General features: G+C 51.4%; 1 protein-coding gene across 2 annotated transcripts in view; it reads left to right on the top strand.

Annotated features, from left to right (window-relative positions):
* Positions 1 to 12,654: 12,654 nt before the first annotated feature.
* The window catches only part of Slc12a7 (solute carrier family 12 member 7), a 78,932-nt gene continuing 73,999 nt past the window's right edge, over positions 12,655 to 17,587 (top strand). For both annotated transcript variants that reach the window (XM_016008295.3, XM_042261337.2), the window contains exon 1: positions 12,655 to 12,944. In XM_016008295.3, the coding sequence (XP_015863781.2) occupies positions 12,731 to 12,944 (214 nt within the window). In that variant the 5' untranslated portion in view covers positions 12,655 to 12,730. The remainder of the gene's footprint in view (positions 12,945 to 17,587) is intronic.

The raw sequence follows: 17,587 nt of genomic DNA, 5'->3' as shown, positions 1-17,587 counted from the left end.
TGCTTACTTGCTGGTGAGCAGCCTGTGTTCCTGGCCGGAGAGAACACTGTTCCAGCTCTGACCCTCCTTGGCTTGGGCATGCATGGTTCATAGAGCTGAGCAGGGAATGAGGAAGAGCAGAGTCCTGTGACTTTGGGATGAAGAAGCTAACTCGGGAAACCGCTAGCCGCACCACACGACTGGACCAGCAGAGGGCGCCAGCACAGAGCAAATTCACACAAAGTGTGTGCTAAGGATCAGTTTGTACAACTGGGGATGGGGAGGGAGGTGTAGGGGGAGTGACTGGGGGGACGACTGAGGATTGGGGAGATATGGTGCTGCCTTAGCATGGGAATGGAGACAGGACTGCTCCACACTCATCAGACTGAGTACCCCTATACATCAGAGGAGCAATCTAATTTACATGGAGAAACACTCTCAGGGAGGGGTGGAGCCCAAGTTGGGATCCCCAGACTAATCCAGATCCCTGGACCTGACACCTGCATACTAGTCCGTGGAAACCCTGCTGAGCAATGTCACCCCAGCCAACTCAAGTCCCCCAAGATCATCCTCACAGATCATGAGGACTCTACGCTTGGGACTCCCAGGTCTCTCCTGTAGTTGGTTGTTTTGACTCTTACTCTTTTGGCTCTTTGGATCTTTGGCGGCCTGTTGCCTAGGTCCCAAGTAAACCACACAGAGGCTTATTATTACTTATGAATGGCTAGCCTTAGCTTGGCTTGCTTCTTGCCAGCTTTTCTTAACTTTAAATTATCCCATCTATCTTTTGCCTCTGGGCTTTTTTCCTTTTCTTACTTCTGTATAACTTACTTTCATTCTTACTCCATGACTGGCTGTGTGGCTGGGTGGCTGTGTGGCTGTGTGGCTGGATGGCTGTGTGACTGTGTGGCTGGGTGGCTGGGTGCCTGTGTGACTGGATGGCTGGGTGGCTGGGTGGCTGGCCCCTAGCATCCTCCTCTCCTTGTTCTCTTGCTCACTCTTCTTTTCCTCCCAGAGTTCTCCTATTTATTCTCTCTGCCTACCAGCCCCACCTATCCTTTCTCCTGCCTTGCTTTTGGCCATTCATCTCTTTATCAGACCAAGCAGGTGTTTTAGACAGGGAAAGTAACACAGCTTTACAGAGTTAACAAATGCAACAAAGAAGAATGCAACACAGCTTTGCATCATTAAACAAATGTTCCACAGAGTAAACAAATGTAACACATCTTAAAATAATATTCTACATCACTCTCCTGCTGCTCTGGCTGCCCCATATTCCCACCTCACTACTCCAGTCAGTGCTGCTCCGGTCACAGGGCCTTTTCATTCACTCACCTAGGAAACTCTGGCCTAGGTTTGGAAATCTGGGGAACTGGTAGACCATCGTGAAGATGCCTCGTGGGTTTTCCCCAAGTATCCTTGAATTGATTGGCATGCCATGGTTAGCTTCAAGTGTCAACTTGACACACCTGGAAAGAATGAACCCCAGCTGAGCAATGGCTTCCATGGGATTGGCCTGTGGGCATGTCTGTGGGGCCGTTTTCTTAATTGCTAACTGATGTAGGTAGGAGAGCCCAATCCACTCGGGGCAGTGCCACCACGGGCAGGTGGTCCTCAGCTATAGAAGGAAGGCAGCCGAGCGAGCCAGAGGGAACAAGCCACTAAGCAGCATTTCTTGGTGGTCTCTTCAGGTCTTGTCTTCAGGTTCCTGACTTGAGTGCCTGCTTTGTCCCCCCTCAGTGATGGACTGTAATGTGTAAACCAAATAAACCCTTTCCATCCCCAAGTTGGTTTGATCAATGTTTATCACAGCAACAGAGAAATAAACCAAGGCAGGTATAACGACCCTGGGTGTGATGCTAGCCATGGAGGTCAGCCTGTGAATCATATCTCAGATTCCTGAGATAGCGTCCTAGCTTGACTTGATGGCTGAATATCTACCTGATATCCTGATTCCTACACTCAGGGCCCAGGGACAGGAGAAAAAAGGAGATGACACTTACCTGGGTGGGCCATCTCTTCCCTGTCCCAGGCCATCACAGACACAATAGACCATGGGAGGAATGTCAAGGAAGAAAGGGTACCGTACCTCAGTTCAGGCCTGACTTCCTGTTCTAAGTCGCGGGGTCCGGAGAACTAAGTCCTGGATGCTGGTGAGCACCCTTTACACATGCCCAGACCCATTCTGGGATGCTGAAACTTCTGTCCTTGCCACACTGTGCTTTGTCCATGCCTGCCCTCCCAAGGACCCCTGGTCTTGACAAGACCCTGCCTCACTGTATCAAGTCTCAGCTTTTCACATGCCCTCCTTCCATTCTGCAGTCTCCATTCTGCCAAAACCAATGTCATGAGGGGAGAGTCTTACACATATCAAGTGGGTAAATAACTTACACAAGGTACAGCCTCAGCCCTCTTGAACTATAACTTCCATATGCTGACCTCCACAGGAATATTTCCCAGGAGATTTCACCTCAATGATGCTTTCTTCTTCTTCTTCTTCTTCTTCTTCTTCTTCTTCTTCTTCTTCTTCTTCTTCTTCTTCTTCTTCTTCTTCTTCTTCTTCTTCTACTTCTTCCTCTTCCTCTTCCTCTTCCTCCTCCTCTTCCTCCTCCTCTTCCTCCTCCTCTTCCTCCTCCTCTTCCTCCTCCTCTTCCTCCTCCTCTTCCTCCTCCTCCTCCTCCTCCTCCTCTTCCTCCTCTTTTCAAGACAGGGCTTCTCTGTGTAGCTTTGGAGCCTATCCTGGAACTCACTCTATAGACCAGGCTGGCCTTGAACTCACAGAGATCCACCTGTCGCTGCCTCTCAAGTGCTGGGACTAAAGGCGTGCACCACCAATGCCCTGCTGTTCATTTCTTCTTAATCAGCTGATTTTGCAGGCCCAGCTAAGCAACATCCATTGTCCCAGCAAAGGTTTCACATTGGTGGTAATGGTGCCTTATTAACTGAAGCTGATTCTCTAGCCCCAGTTGATCAGAAACCAGAGATTTTCAATTCAACTCTATTATACAAACTGCCTTGATAGAGTCTCTGAGGGACTTTCAAGTGTTCCTCTGAAACTTTACAAGCCAGGCCTCCATTGTCTGCGTTTCTTTCAATACCCTAACCTCCTAGCTCCCACAGAACAACCCACATCAAGCTCTGAACGCTCAGTGGCTTTTCTAGCTCAAAGTTCCACACACTTTCACACTCCTTCCACAAACATGGTCAAGTCTGTGAGCGCACCCTCTGGGACCAGTTTCTGGCTTTGTTTGCTTTTCAGTGCTCTGAAAAAAAAAATACCACGACTAAAATCAACTTGAGAAAGAAAGGTTTATTTCGCTTACACATCCCCATCACAGGAATTCAGTGTGGGAACCTGGAGTCGGGAGCTGAAGCGGAAGCCATGGAGAAATGCTGCTTACTGGGTTCTCCCACAGCAATCATTAATCAAGAAAATGCCTCCAAAGTCTTGCCCATAGGCCAATCTGATGAAGGCAGTTTCTCAATCGAGATCCCCTCTTACCAGATGACCTAAGCTTGTGTCAAGTTTAAAAACTACTATTCAGCATATCAACCAAAAGCCACAAGCTCTGATCCATTGTATGCTCTCAAGCCTTGGAGGGAGACCTCAAGGAGGCACAGAGCCACAGACACCTCAGGGTCCTTGCTCCAGAAGGTTGAGACATCTGAGAAACTAGACTTTGTCAAGGAAGGAGGGACCTAAGAAACACAAGAGACCCATCCGGTTGTAGATGTGCCAAGACAGACAGTCAAGTGGTCCAAGTTTCTGTTTACATATTCAACGTGGGGCAGGCCTCCTTCAGGAAGACCATGGCCAAGGGCTGACCAGGTGACCTAAGAGTTGTGCAGCCAGAGAGTGTTGTGTGATATTTTGTTTGCGTTCTGGTAAATAAGGTTGCTTGGAGTCAGAGGGTGGAGCTAGCCACTAGTTAACCATAGAGGTTTGGAGGACTGTAGAGAGGGGGACAGGAAGTGGTAAGGTGGGCCTCAAACAGGATCTCGGCCTTTTGGTTAGAGGAAACAGAAGAGGTGGGAAGTCACTGGTGGCTGCTCCCTTGCTTCTCTGATCTTTTGGGTTTTTACCCCAATATCAGACTCCTGGTTTTTATTGATAAGACTAATTAGATTTATCAAGAGAGGTAGGATGGATCTCTCTTGAGAACTTCTGGGCATCACAGCATTGGGATTCTCCAAGACTGATACTGAGTTCTCAAACACCTGTAATGTCCCTACTGACTGCCAAGTCCTAGTCACCACTGCTCAGAAAGCCCAGGCAAGGACCTGGCCACTTCCACTGCCTGCACAGGGTTGCCCACAAGTGGACCCCATCCTGAGCAGACCTTGCCTGGTCCCACAGGGAGCATTCCTATGAGTGATTCACCCCACTATCACCAAGTCCCTTTCCCAGTTACTGGGAAGATGCCACTCACATCACATAAGTGCTGAGCGAGGGCAGAGAGAAGCTGCTGAGACACTCCAGAGCACCTCATGGGAATTAAAGTGTTCATAGTCAGGACTGTGATACATCAAGAAAACATTTGGGATGTTCTGACTGACCCTGGGCCAGGCAAAACTTCATCCAGGGGCCCCATCACTTTCGAAGGTCATAGCTCCAGCCAGTCTCAACATGGAGTCTCAAGAATTAATAATACATAACACATACATACATACAAATATACATACATATATACAGGAAAGAATACTAAGAGAAAAACTACCTCCCAGGCTCCTGTGGAGCCCAGACACCCACTGAGGTCTCTGCTCCAGCCCCCAGGAAAGTTCAGGAGCCCCTTGCCCACCCACTGTGGCCCCTGTGGCTGGAAAGCATCTCCCAGAAGCTGTAGGGAAGGGAAAGGGTCGTTCTCTGGCCATCCTCCGGCAGCTGAGCCCAACTCCGGCACCTTCTGTGAACTGGCACTGTCCATGTGGCCCACCAAACTCCAGCCTCGCACTTCCGCCCGCCAGAGTGGCCCTCCTTTGGTGTCCTGCTCTCTATCATCTGAAAGCTAAGCTCGCCAACATAGACCCTCATAGATAGGGTGGTTGTAGGCAGGAGACGGTAGAGTAAGTCAGTCCTCTCCTTCTCGGGTCTGCTACAGACTCTGTCTGGCCTGTCTCAAGGGTGTGTCTACACGGGCTGAGAAAAGAGGAGACAGCTAGGGGTCAGTAGATGTGCAGCTGGCAGCTTGGGCTGAGTCTGTGGCTAGGTCCTGTGATGTTTCCTGAGGACATCGCAGTACTACAGGATACTTGACTCTGGGTCCACTGGTTCCTAACAATATCACAAACCACTGACAACAGGTGAGTGGTGACCACATCGCACCGGGGCAGGGCCTGAGTAGATGCTTTGTCTTTACCATATCGAGACTGGTAGGTCTTGCCAACAAGGCACAGAACAGGTTAGGGAAACTTTGGAGTGCCTGGCCGGAAGGACAGGAGACAGCCAGGTAAATGTGGGTGTGTGTTGGCAGCTGGAGTCACAAAGGACATCTGTTGTCTTCCCAGATCTAGTGTGTTACCTAAAGGGATGGACCCTGTCAAACTACCAGGAGAGACCAGGTTCCCTGCAGCCATGTGTGAGTGAGTCTCACACCCAGCAATATGCCCATGCCCAGGGTATTTGGCTCACAACACATGGCGGAGCCTGTACCAGAGGAGTCTGGGGGTAAATGCAGACTGGGGAAAGTGAGTCCCAAGCAGAATCATAGGGAGGCCAGTCCTCCGAGACAGGAAGAGCAACAACTTCCAGTACCATCAGGGGTGTCTTGTTCAAAGCAAGCGTACCAGTGCCCTGAGGAGCAGGGCAGGCACTGCTGTCCCTCACCACATCCAGGTTGGGCTACTCTGACTCTGCGACCTTATGTCCCTAGCAAGAGGCAATCCCTCATGCATGCTGCCCAGCCTGGGTCTACACTGGGCAAGACCAGTCCTCCTCAGAGAGGACATGGGCAGTAGGTACGGCAGGGGCCTTCAGTTGTGACTTAGAGGACCATGTTTGTGGCCCAAGGCAGGCCTGGTGATTGGGCCTTCCCTGGGATGGGCCAAGATGCATGTCTGGCTGTGTCCTCACCTCCTCAGCCACAGTCATTGCACCCCCTGATGGCCAAGTATCAGATACAACCAAGAAACTAGCTGACTCCTTCCAGTGTCTCGGGAATTAATGCGTCCCATTTAGACCTCATTTCTAAGAGCAGCTTAGAGTTACAGAATTTAGTGGAGAGAACAGGGCAGGTCCCACATGTCTGTCTCTCCCTTTTCCCCTATTGTTCCTGTGAACTCAAGTTCACAGAAAAGAGCCACACCTTTGATAAGCATTCAAAAAGCTGATTGGCTGACTAAAGTTTCTGTGATTTTGGAGATTTGGAATGCTGTGGGTCTGGAGTCAAATTATCCTGGGCTATCTTTAATCCCCTTAATAATTAGCTACTCATTGACCACCTCTGTGTCAGACATATTATCCTTATGACTGTTTAGATAAAGTCTTGCAATGTATTAATTTAGCAGACCACTAGCTTTCACCAACCTAAAAGCTAAGACTGTCATCAGGATAGCAACTGAAACTTCTGGCGGAGATTTCCCCACTTGGCTATTAGCAGCAGTTGATCTATTGTTCCTATGAATGTATTTGGAAAATGCCTTGATTTATGACCTTATTTGTAACTAAAAAAAAAAAAAAAAAAAAAAAAACTCATAAAACCATTTTCTCATTGGTGCATGGTTTTGGGGGCAATCCTGGATCTGTGTTCTGGGGCCATGGTTGCTCATATTTGACTCAAGCATTAAATTCTGCTTCCCTTTGAGACAACAGCTCTGTTTTACACTCTACCTTCTTGCAATGCAGAGCCACATGGATATACCAGTATCAGCCCAGCTATCTGGCTTTGACTTACTTTGGAGCAGGGATTAGTGACCATGAGGTGAACAGGGAGGGGCTCCTCTGCACTTCCGGGGTCTGACAAGGCACCCTCAACCAGCACAGACTTGGAACAAGGAAATGAGGTTCAAGACTTCTGGAGGGATGTCTCAGTGTGGGCACCTCCCACAAGCCTTGGAGGCTACAGATCTTAGAGATACAACACTGTCTCCAGGAGAGGAGGCCAAAATAAAAGGAAACCCCTCTGGAGCACAGGCAAGAGTGAACAGTACCATTTTAAGTGGAATTTCCTTTTCTGCCCAGGCCTCAGGCCGGTCCACAACAAATCTCTCTTTCCTTTCTCCTCTGCTCAGGAAGGGCCACTTGTTTTTCTGGGAATTCAGGGTTGGCAGCAGGGTGTCCTCCTAAAACCCTTAACTGGCTGGATCTGGTTACTGTGGGAACGGAGCCTTGGGGAAAGGCTGACCTCCTGCTGGGTGAGAACATCCAGGAATTGTTATAATGGGTGGCAGGTTCCAAAACTGAAAAGGATCTGTGAATATTTACACATAAATCTTCTGCTGGCTGGGATATGGTCCACCTTAATACCTAGGGTGCAGGGTGGGGGTGGGGACGATGAACAAGGGAGTTGGAAGGACCTTCCCGTCTGCCCTGTATCAGTGTAAAGCTCTAAAATGAGGAACCCAGAAGAAACAGCTCCTGCCCTCACCAGCCCACTAAGGCAAGAGCTCCAGCTAACCAGACAGGCTCCCCTGGGACCCTGGCTCACACCAGACCTGCAGCCTCTGGCTCCCAGCTCTGGCTGATTATGCCTCATGGAGAAGAACATGCCTGGCTCCAGGCCCTGGTATGTGGTAGACTAACTTATGGCACCCTTCTAGCTGCTTCTGCCTGGGGAGGAATGAGCACCCCCCCTTGGTTAATCCTGGGGTCCTGGGTGGAAGGAAATGCTGCAGGACCTGGGGACAGTTGACAGCATCTCCCAGGCTGCTCCCTGGTCAGGTGGATGGTGATGAGGGTCCCTGACCAGGCACGGTCCTTCTGTCCTGGATGACCTGGGGCAAGCAGCTTCAGACCATTTGTGACTGGCATCTAGGGTCTCCTTATTCGGGGTCAGGCTTCTTATCAGCACTTGCTTGTGTGCGGACATGACACAAATCTCCATTCAGGACAGTGAATGGGGAGCTAAAGATGGAAAAGGATCATCTAAGCTTCCAGACTCCACTGTCCTCATCTGAACAGAGCTTCCAACCTTCATTACCCACTGGAGCTGCAGCCAAACACACAGACCCCTCCCAAATGGGCACCGATGAGACTGACTTCCAAGAAGCACATGGGATCCGGGGAAACCAGCATTTCAACCCACAGGCCACGTCTGTGGCCTATGCAGTGGTACCTGTTCTCATTATCTCACTCCACGCCAGAAGGCCCATCCCATGAAGTCCCTGAGACACACACACCCCCCAGAGCCCACAAGGACCTGTACTGTGTGGTGGGTAGGGCACTTGTCATCCATTGAGAGGTGTCTGGTCACAGCCCTGTCCTCCCACCCACACTCTCTATCTCTGTATCTTTGTTTCTCTGCCGTCTCTCTGTGACTTCCTGTGTCTGACCCTCCTGCCCTCTGCTCACTCAGGCTTCCCTGGAAACCCACTCCTGGCAGGAGGAGACACACCCTGGGACACTCCCCACCTCCAGAGATCAGACTACATGTGCTAGCTGAGTGAGGTCAGAGGAGCCCGGTTCTGATTCTGGTGATCTTAGGAGTACCTTCCCAGGCCGGTGTTGCAGCCCTGCTCTGCCAAGGTCTCTCTGACACGGTTGTTAAAATAAGTTCATTCTGTACCTGCCCCTCTGGGATGGTGTCTGGAACAGCCTAGTTCAAGATTCTTCATGACCCTCTCCAAAATGAGGACTTGCAGGTCTCTCCGCCCTTTGGGCACTGCCACTGAGGATGCCATCTTCCCTCATGGACCCAGAGACTCTTGATGCCTTTTCAAAAGTGCCTGAAGTCTCTGTCAGCTCTTATAGTCCTCTGGGCTCTGATTGGACCTGCCTCAGTGTCCCTTCTGGAGGCCTTGGTTCAGGCCTCACTGGTGGTATGAGCAGTAGAGGGGCCACTACCCAACATGCTCTAGGGGCGCCTGAGGACATGCAGATGGGAACAGGCTGGGTTTCCGTGGTCAGGGCTGTGACTGACTGGGGGATGGAGATGCCTCCTGCCTGTGCCGTCCCATGACAGAAGTGCTCCAGCTCTGCTATTCACCTCCATGAGTCACTGTCACGACCTCTGCCTAGGAGACATACAAGGTCCATCCGAGACCCATGTATTGAAGAGGCCTCGAGGGTCCCAACCTGACTAAAGGGGTACCATCCCATGACCAGGGAAGTGTCTTCCAGATCAAGGCTCAAAATGCTCTGTGCAGTGGGAGGGCACTCCTGCAGAAAAGACACATAGTAGGGACAGAGTGTGGACATGAGGGCACCTGGAGAGCATGGGGCCAAGGGTATGACCTATGGGACTCTGAGAAAAGTATGGCACCTGCAGAGTTAAGTCAGACCTCAAGTAACAGTCAAAAATTGCAGAGGCTATAAATAGTTTGCTAGCCATCAAGATTGGGATTACAATTATAGACCAGGGACATGTGGCCCCGAGGCCATGTCTGTGTCGGGAGGACAATGTATTATCACCAATGTTTCCTTTGTTTACTGAGACAGCAGAGATAGCTTGGTAAGAGCTGGATGTGGTGGTGCATGCTTGTCCTCCCAGTACCTGAGGACTGCCAAGGGTCCGAGGTTATCCTGAGCTATAAACTACATTGTAGACCAGCCTGGGCTATAGCATGAGACCACACTTGCAATTCATATGAAAAAAGGGAACAAACTAAAAAAGCAATAACTATAGAAGCCCAGTGATGAATCAGAGAAGCTGGAGAAGCTCTCCTGTTTCCTCAGCACTGATGTGCTCCATCCTGGGCCCTGCCTCCCACGCGATGTAGTGTCCTCAACCTGTCTCCTGTGTCCTGAGCCTCCTCCTCACTCAGTGTCACCTAGCTTTTTGGATTCCATCCTCACCCCACCCCCATTTACTGCTCAAAACTGGGGTCTTATGTGAAGCAAGCGCCATCTCCCTGTTTGTCACTGTACAAGTCACCAAACTTGGATGGTTTTTCTCTTGTGCAGACACACAGCAGTGAGCAGATCAACTGGGCTTCCCATGGTCCTGCTGGCCCAGCCTGCATGAGTTCAAGGCCCATGGGGGCATTCCCAGTACCCTGGACTCTGGCTGCAGAACCCCGCCCCCCATGGGAAACCCCTTAGCTGCTTGTGAACAGTTTGGCTAACACTTCTGGGTGGCTACAGAGCCTTGCAGATTCCTGGGATACTTGCAAGCAAAGGGACAAGGTGAATAGAAGCTGTGTCCAGAAAGGATAGATCTGAGCGTTTTTAAAAATTTAACAGTGAAAGTGTAAGCTCTTTGAGGGGCTTCCTGGGGAGCTCTCAACCTCCTGGGCTCCAAAAGAAAAGGGGACCCCCTCCCCCACCATATCCATCGAGGGCCTTCTCTGAGCCAGAAGGGTGTGTCTAGGGCACAAGCCACTCTGGCCCAGCCAATGCCTGTCTTGGGCAGATCACAGCATGAGTCTCACCTAAGTCCACAGTAAAGAAGCTCCATGAGCAGCGATGGTGAGGGTTGCCCTAAAATTTCTTTAAAAATCCAAAATAAAAGCAAAGGGATAAAAAGAAAACAGTAGAGGTTTAAGGGGATGGAAGGAGAAAGTTATCATTATTTATGACCTAAGAAACAATCCTTGCAAAATGCTGTGACTGAAGTAGATGAGCATTTAAATAATACAATTTAGAGTTACATGAAGTGGCAGGTTATAAAAGAAATACACAAAGTTAGCAGTGTTGTCCCATGCCCCCCCCCATCATCCCTCCCCCCCCCCATCAGAGTATGACTAAGTTTGATGGAAAATGCAGGACCTGGGTGAGAGATTTGACAACGTAAAGACATATGTGTTCAGCAAGTTTATAAATGCATTTCAGCATAAATGGATTTGGATTTTGAATCACCATGGAAACACACCTCTGGGTGTGTCTGTCAAGGTGTTTCCAGAGAGGTTTAAGTGTAGAAGGAAGCATCTACTTTTTGTTTTGTTTTGAGACAGGATCTCGCTGTGAATCCTTGGTTGGCCTGGAACTCACTATGTAAACCAGGCTGGCCTTGAACTCCACCTGCCTGGGTTTCACAAGTGCTGGGGTGAAAAGCATATGCCATCACACATGGTAGCAAGACTCATCTTGAATATGGGTGGCACCACCATCCCACGGGCTGAGATTCCCCACTACATAAAGCAGTGGAAGTCAGCCAAGCACCAGCATTCATTTCTCTGGAGTGGTCAACATGACCAGCTGCCTCATGTTTCCATCATCAGGACTTACCCACTGTGACGGACTGTGTCCCTTCTTAAACCATGAACCAAAATAAGCCTCCCCTTTCTTAAATGCTTTGTCAGACATTAAATGAGCCAAGTAACTAATACAGGGAAACTTTAAAATATGACCCAGAAGTTCATCTTGGGGAAAAGGGCCAAGAATGGCCTTAGAAATATTGAAAGAGATTGACTGGAGGAGAGGCAAGACTCCACGGAGCGCCTCTTGCTGTAGGGACAGGGTCCTGAGAGGCTGTATACGCAGGTGCGAGAACTCCCATCTGGTTGGTTTTCTCCTCTTGCTGCCAGGCAAACGGAGGTGGGTGGTGAAACTGACTTCCTAAGAAAGAGATCCAAGTCTTCAAAAGAGAAACTCCATCTTCCTCCTGAGCTGAATACACCCTGGAGGGGCTTCACACGTAACTAATGGTACTGTACCCAACATGCAGGTTACGCTACAGGCAGAGGCAGCTAACTGACCTCCTGTCGGAGGGACAGATGTGGTAGCAGGACCAAGAGAGCCATCGTGGGGCACGATGTCTGTAAGAACAGAAGCCCTGCTCCCTTTACTCAAAGTTTGCTCTCTCTACTCCACTCTGCAAGATATGCTTCAGAGGGGCAGGGGCTTCTGCCTCCTGTCACTTCCGGAGCCTGGCATCAGAAGGTACTAATAAACGTTTGAGTGAACAAAAACGAAAACCATGATACAGGTAGTGAAGAACCATGAGCTCAGTGGTGGGTGTCCCCACTTCCAGTGCCCACTTGCTCCCGGCCTCCTGAGCAGCGCGCTTCTCAGGTGGGTTGGGGGTGTGGGGTAGGAGTTTCCTAGTCACTTAGCACAACCCGAAGCTACACTGAAGTGACCGGCCTGGAAACAGTCTCTTGAGCAGGCAGCGGCTGCTCAAGATCGGTCCTGCCATCGTCAGGCAGACCATCAAATGCCCTTCCCAGGCCAACTGCCCAACACCTTTCTGCCCAAGCATCGCCTATCTATCTCGGTCCAGAGCAGGTCCTTCTCACAGGTCCCAGTTCTCCCCTGGCTCAGCTCTCACCCAAGTACCCACTGCCCTTCCCAGCCCTCTCATGCCTATCCGTGCCCTCTTCTAGCTCTCTTCCCCCTCCTCCCCAGCCCCCTTCCTCATCCTTGCTCTTTCATCTCCTGCCTCGGTCCCGTCCAGGCCCTGCCCCTACTCCAACTTTCTACCCCTCATGCCCACCCCAGTCCTCTCTTACCCCCTCCCAGACCCACGCACTTCTATCCGGACACCCCGGCCCCGACCTCGCCTTGTCCCGCCCCTCCCCGCCCCTGCCTGGTCGCCCTCCTGCCCCGCCCACACCTCGTGCCCCGCCCCTGCCACGCCCCGCTCCCCGAGACCCACGGTCCGCACCGGCAGGCTTCGCATCCAGCAGTCATCGCGGCGCCCGGCGTTCCGACGCCAGCATGTCCCAGCGCTTCGTGGTGACCCCAGCACAGAGCGGGATGGGGGACGCGGGGCCCAGGGCAGAGGGCGGCGGCAGCCAGAGCCTGTGCTTGGACCCCGACCCCGACCCCGACCCCGATCCCGACCCGGATCCCAGCTTGGTGGCCGCGCTGAAAGCGCAAGAAGTAGACGCGCTGCCCATTCTGCGCTACTGTCGCGAGCCCAGCCGCTATGGTAGGTGCAGCTAAGCCTTCCTCCTAGAGGGTCACTGCTGCCTCTGTGTGGGAACAGCGAGTGACAGACTCCCCGCCTGCTGCCCAGGTGTCAGGAGGTGGCCATTGCCTGCTGGCTGTAGGAATGGCTGCAGGTCACCAAGTGTTAGAGCGCCGGCTCTGGAATCAGCTGGTGTCCTTTGTCCCACACTTTAGTCCTGCTAATCCCTGGCCCTGCCTGATGTCCTGTGGACCTTGTAGGTGGTAACGTTCTGTAAGAGCCAGTGGGATATTGGTGGTTGTTGGAGGATAGCTTTCTGGGGTTGCCTTCTGATCACGGTGGCCCCCCGTAGTTAGAACCACTGAGAAAAGGAGCTGTCTCCTCTGTCTCTGGTGAGGGATTCGAAGGTGCAGACAGAGGCAGCCAGCCTTCAGTGAGAGCCGTGAGTGTAACTTCACAGCTGTGGCAGCCCGCCTTGGCTTTCTGTTCTTTATAACGACTTGTGGCCTCTGCCTGAATGTGGGGATCCTGGAACAGTGCAATTTATGGTTGGCCACACACCTTCTAAGCCAGGTTTTCTGGGGAGCATGCAACAGGAGCAGGCTCTCACAGTGAACTCTCCAGATTGTTCTAGAGCCCTACTTTGGGTCACAGAGTGAAGATGAAACCAGATCTGGCGTATGGGTTGGTCTTTGCCCCACACCCCTGGAAGACACATGGCACTTGCCAGGCATTCACTGAGAGACCTCTGCCTTCTGAGTACCTGTCTGCCTTCCTGGGTAGGGTCTCCAAAGCTGGACTGGTACTGGTCTAAACAGCCTGTCCAGTTCTCAGATGCCCTGCCCTGGTCAGTTGGGGAGGCACCATCATGGGTACCCATGACAGGTGTGTTCATGTTGCACATATGCAGTCTTTTAGAGATCTGGGTGAGGGTATGCTGGAACACTGTGACAAAGAGGAACTTAGAACTGTCACTTTTCTGGTGAGTTAATTTTTGTAACAAAATTTGAGGAGTTGCTTCCCCATGTGAACTTGGGCATTGCATAGCTTTGGTGTTAGTACGTGCGTGCGTGGTGTGTGTGTGTGTATGTGTGTGTGTAAGTATGTGTACACATGCATGCTACAGATAGCCATTCCCAAGAATGGGCATGCTGAACTATGTCTCCACCTGTCTCTGTTCTGAGCTCTGGATCAGGATTTGTCTCATGCTTTAGCAGATGGGGTTGCCAGGATGCTTGTCCTGCTGGGTAGTGGTTGACTTTCCTTAATCTTGGCAGGGCATCAAGGTTGCATGTGGCTGTCGGCCTACTTGCCAAGGGACACGTTTCTTTTTGGAACCCAAGAAGCAAATAGATGATCTGTTAGGTCACCAAATACAGTGACAGAGCAATTATGGTGTCTGCAGACCCTGCTTATAGGGTGCCTGCTTGACCATGAGGGCTAGCCAGAGGGTGTGGGTGGGAGAAAGCAGGACAGCCCCAGGTACTGGGGTCCTTTTGGGTTGCTGAGGCAAGGAGCCCCTCCGTTCTCATAGAAAGTGTGCTCCACCCTTTTAGGCAGATAATCTGCTGCTGGATGGTGTGACAAGGCTGGGGTCTATGCCTGCCCTTGACCTGGGCTTTCTGGCTCCCTCATGCTCCCAAGGAACTCAGGCCTCTAGGACTTAGTCTCACTTTTGGGGTAGGAGATTGATGCCCAAGAATATTGAACACCTACAACACCTTGAGCCAAGAGCTTGGGTCAGGCCAACACTGTTCAAAGTCCTTCGTGCTGAACTATAAGTCCCATCAGAGGCCCTTGGAGACAGGATGCCAGGGACAAGTGTGGGTGGAGACTTCCCCATGCCCCCTCCACCATTTCCCGAAGTCCTGGATGTAGCAGGTGAGGCAGGATTAGATGGACCCCACCAGGAGACCTCCCAACCCTGAAATCTCCACCCTCCTCTCCTCTCTTGTAGATGAGGTCTTTGACTTCAGTCTAGAAGGCCCTGAGGGTCTGAGGTCCAGGGGTCAGACCCCACTGGAGGCTGGAGGTGGGGTTGGGCCAGTTCCTGTCACCTCCATGTGGGTTCTAGGGGTTTGGGACTCAGTGCTGTCCTGGGGCCCCAGCGGTGCTGTCCCCCTGTCTGGCTGACTGAATCTGTCCGTGGACAGCTGGCTCCAGTTGTGTAGGGATTTCGTGTGACAGTTCCAGACAACGGTCAATCCAGTGGTTTCATGTCGTGCATCTACGTGGGAACAGAAGACCTATTATTTGGTGTTTCATTAACACAGTGTAAACTAAGTTTGAAAAACAAACAAAGATTTTATTGGTCCGACTCGGGCACAGTGCCAGGAGCCAAGCCCTGGGTGGGGTGTTGTCCTGAGTCAACCTTTGGTTACAGATGTGTGGCAGGTGATGAGAAGAAACTTTCTAAGTCCCCAGAGACATCAGGTCTCCTGGCTTGCGGCCTCTTTCAGGACCAGCGCCCAAAGCTTTCCACTTTTCATATTCACCATGATACATGGATGCTGGTTCAGTTGATCCTTTGCCTCTGACATCTGACCAGCACCCTTCACATGAGTATTTTGGTCTCATCTCATTGGATGGAGTGTGACATGGTCTCCCTTTGCTGTGTGTTGGGATATGAGTGTGATGTTGTGTCTCTTATCTGCAGAGCTTTCCAGCCTCTGTCCCATAAGACACAGGTCTCAACACCGAGCCTTTGAACTGTGTTCTGTTTGCTTTGGTGCAGATGGCACCCATAGAGGGGCAGAAGTGAGCCTGTCACTTGCTAGGTGTGACTGCCTGCTCCCCGATGGTTACTGCATCTTCTGTGAACACAGGGGCGGAAGGAAGGGCACGTGGACCAAGGGGAATGACTCAGCACAAAAGGCCCACAGGGAAGACCTGGCCCCATGGCAAGGGTCCAGAGAGAGGTCCCTTTCTGCCCTCCAGTTGAAGGGGTTCTGGTTGAGAATCCCCACGACAACGACTTGGTGAAATAGTCCCAAGGTGTTCTCAGAACCGTTTCCTAACACAAGATGGACAGTCACCCAGAGTGCCCCCAAGCCAGAGGGACAACGAAAGGAGAAGTCTCCAGAGGGCAAGAAGAACCATAGCACGAGGCTGCCCAGGGAGGGCTCTCTGTCCCCTTCCCCCTCTGCTGCCTGGCACTTGAGCTCCAGACTCCTGTGGTTTCACCCCTGTCCAGGACAAAGGCCAGCGTTGAGCCCCTGATTGGAGGTTGGCATCTTGCTTCCCGTCACTGTTGTGGCTGGTAGGTCCACATGTCTGCCAGACCTTGATAATTACACTTTGAGGGGTGGTGGTACAAGGCTTGGCCACAGAGATCGAGCGACCTGCAGCTATTCCTGCCCCCTGGAGACCCGGATCCAAGAGAACATCCCACTTTCCATGACAACGGCCTCTCCAGTCAGGTCCAGGCTGAAGTATCCTGATGTGTACAACATCCACATGTGTGTGGCTGTGAGTCTGTGTGTCCCTGTGTGTCCCCCTTGTTACCTGCAATGTTTCCATGCTGTGTGTCTTTCTGCTGTCTTTGGGTCTCTGTGTACCTTCATGTTTTCTTTGTATGACTCTATGAGTCTTACGGTGTCCTATGGTGTATATGTCTGTTGTCTCTGTGTCTCTCTCTCTGTATTACCTGTGTGTTTCCATGTCGTCTCTGTGTAGTGTGCATGTGTGTTGGCGTGTGTCTCCATGTCGTCTGTGTGTACATCTCTGTGTACCTCTGCACTGTCTTTTTGTTGTCTTTAATGTTTCCATGTGAGTTGGTGTGGCCATGGTATGCCTGTCTCCAATGTTACCTGTGTGTCCCTGTGTCTCTGTGTTCACCACATGGGTCTCTATGGACTCAGCTCTGTGGTTTGTTGCTTAGCATATTTTCTGTGGCCTCCGCGGCAGTTTCTGTGAGAACACGTCTGAGTTAGGCCTGCACGGAGGAGTGCCAGTCAGCTCCGTGATGTATTCACACACTGGGCAGTGTCTCTCACTGCAGGTCCTGCTGATGGAGAGTCTTGGTAAATTTTATCCCAAGCCATACCTGGGTTCCCTGGACAGAAATACTGTCAGGCTGCCTCTCCTGAGGCTGCTGAGGCTGGAGAGCTGATCCCGAGTGATGGCTAGACTCTGGTGCTTGAAAACCTGCTGCCCGCTGGGCAGGCTGTTTGCTTTTTGCTTAAATATTTCATGGGGTGTGGCCCTCCTGGTAATCGGTAAGATGCCTCTAGCTCTCGGTGAGCAGCGCCAGCTCAAGTTCTGTCACTTCGCTGTGAAAGAAGTCTTGCGTTGGTGATGGTTAGCTTGGCTTCACAGGAAAACGCTCCGTGCACGTCCTGTTCTCTTCTCTGCTACATAATATTTAACTTGGCTTCTTTTTTCCACAGGATAGGCTAGGGTTTGAGACATCACATCTCTTTATGAAAAGAAATTTTCTTTAAATAAAGCAACAACATCCAAAAGAGACTCACAACTAGGTCAGGAAGAGAGGGAGGTGGAGGCCTCAGGACGGGCTTGGCCCTGGGCTGGGCTCCTTGGTTCTCTTGCAAACCCAGGCAGCAAAGCAGGGGACCTTGACCCCAGGGCAGTCGAGATGACAACGGCCCTGGTGTCTCCTGCTCAGCGGGAGAAACAAATGAAAACACCCATGTCTGGGTGACACC

The sequence above is a fragment of the Peromyscus maniculatus genome, chromosome 15 (assembly GCF_049852395.1).
Source record: "Peromyscus maniculatus bairdii isolate BWxNUB_F1_BW_parent chromosome 15, HU_Pman_BW_mat_3.1, whole genome shotgun sequence".
Classification (NCBI taxonomy): Eukaryota; Metazoa; Chordata; class Mammalia; order Rodentia; family Cricetidae; genus Peromyscus; species Peromyscus maniculatus.
Note: the sequence above shows the minus strand (reverse complement) of the source record. Positions and strands in the feature narration are given on the sequence as shown.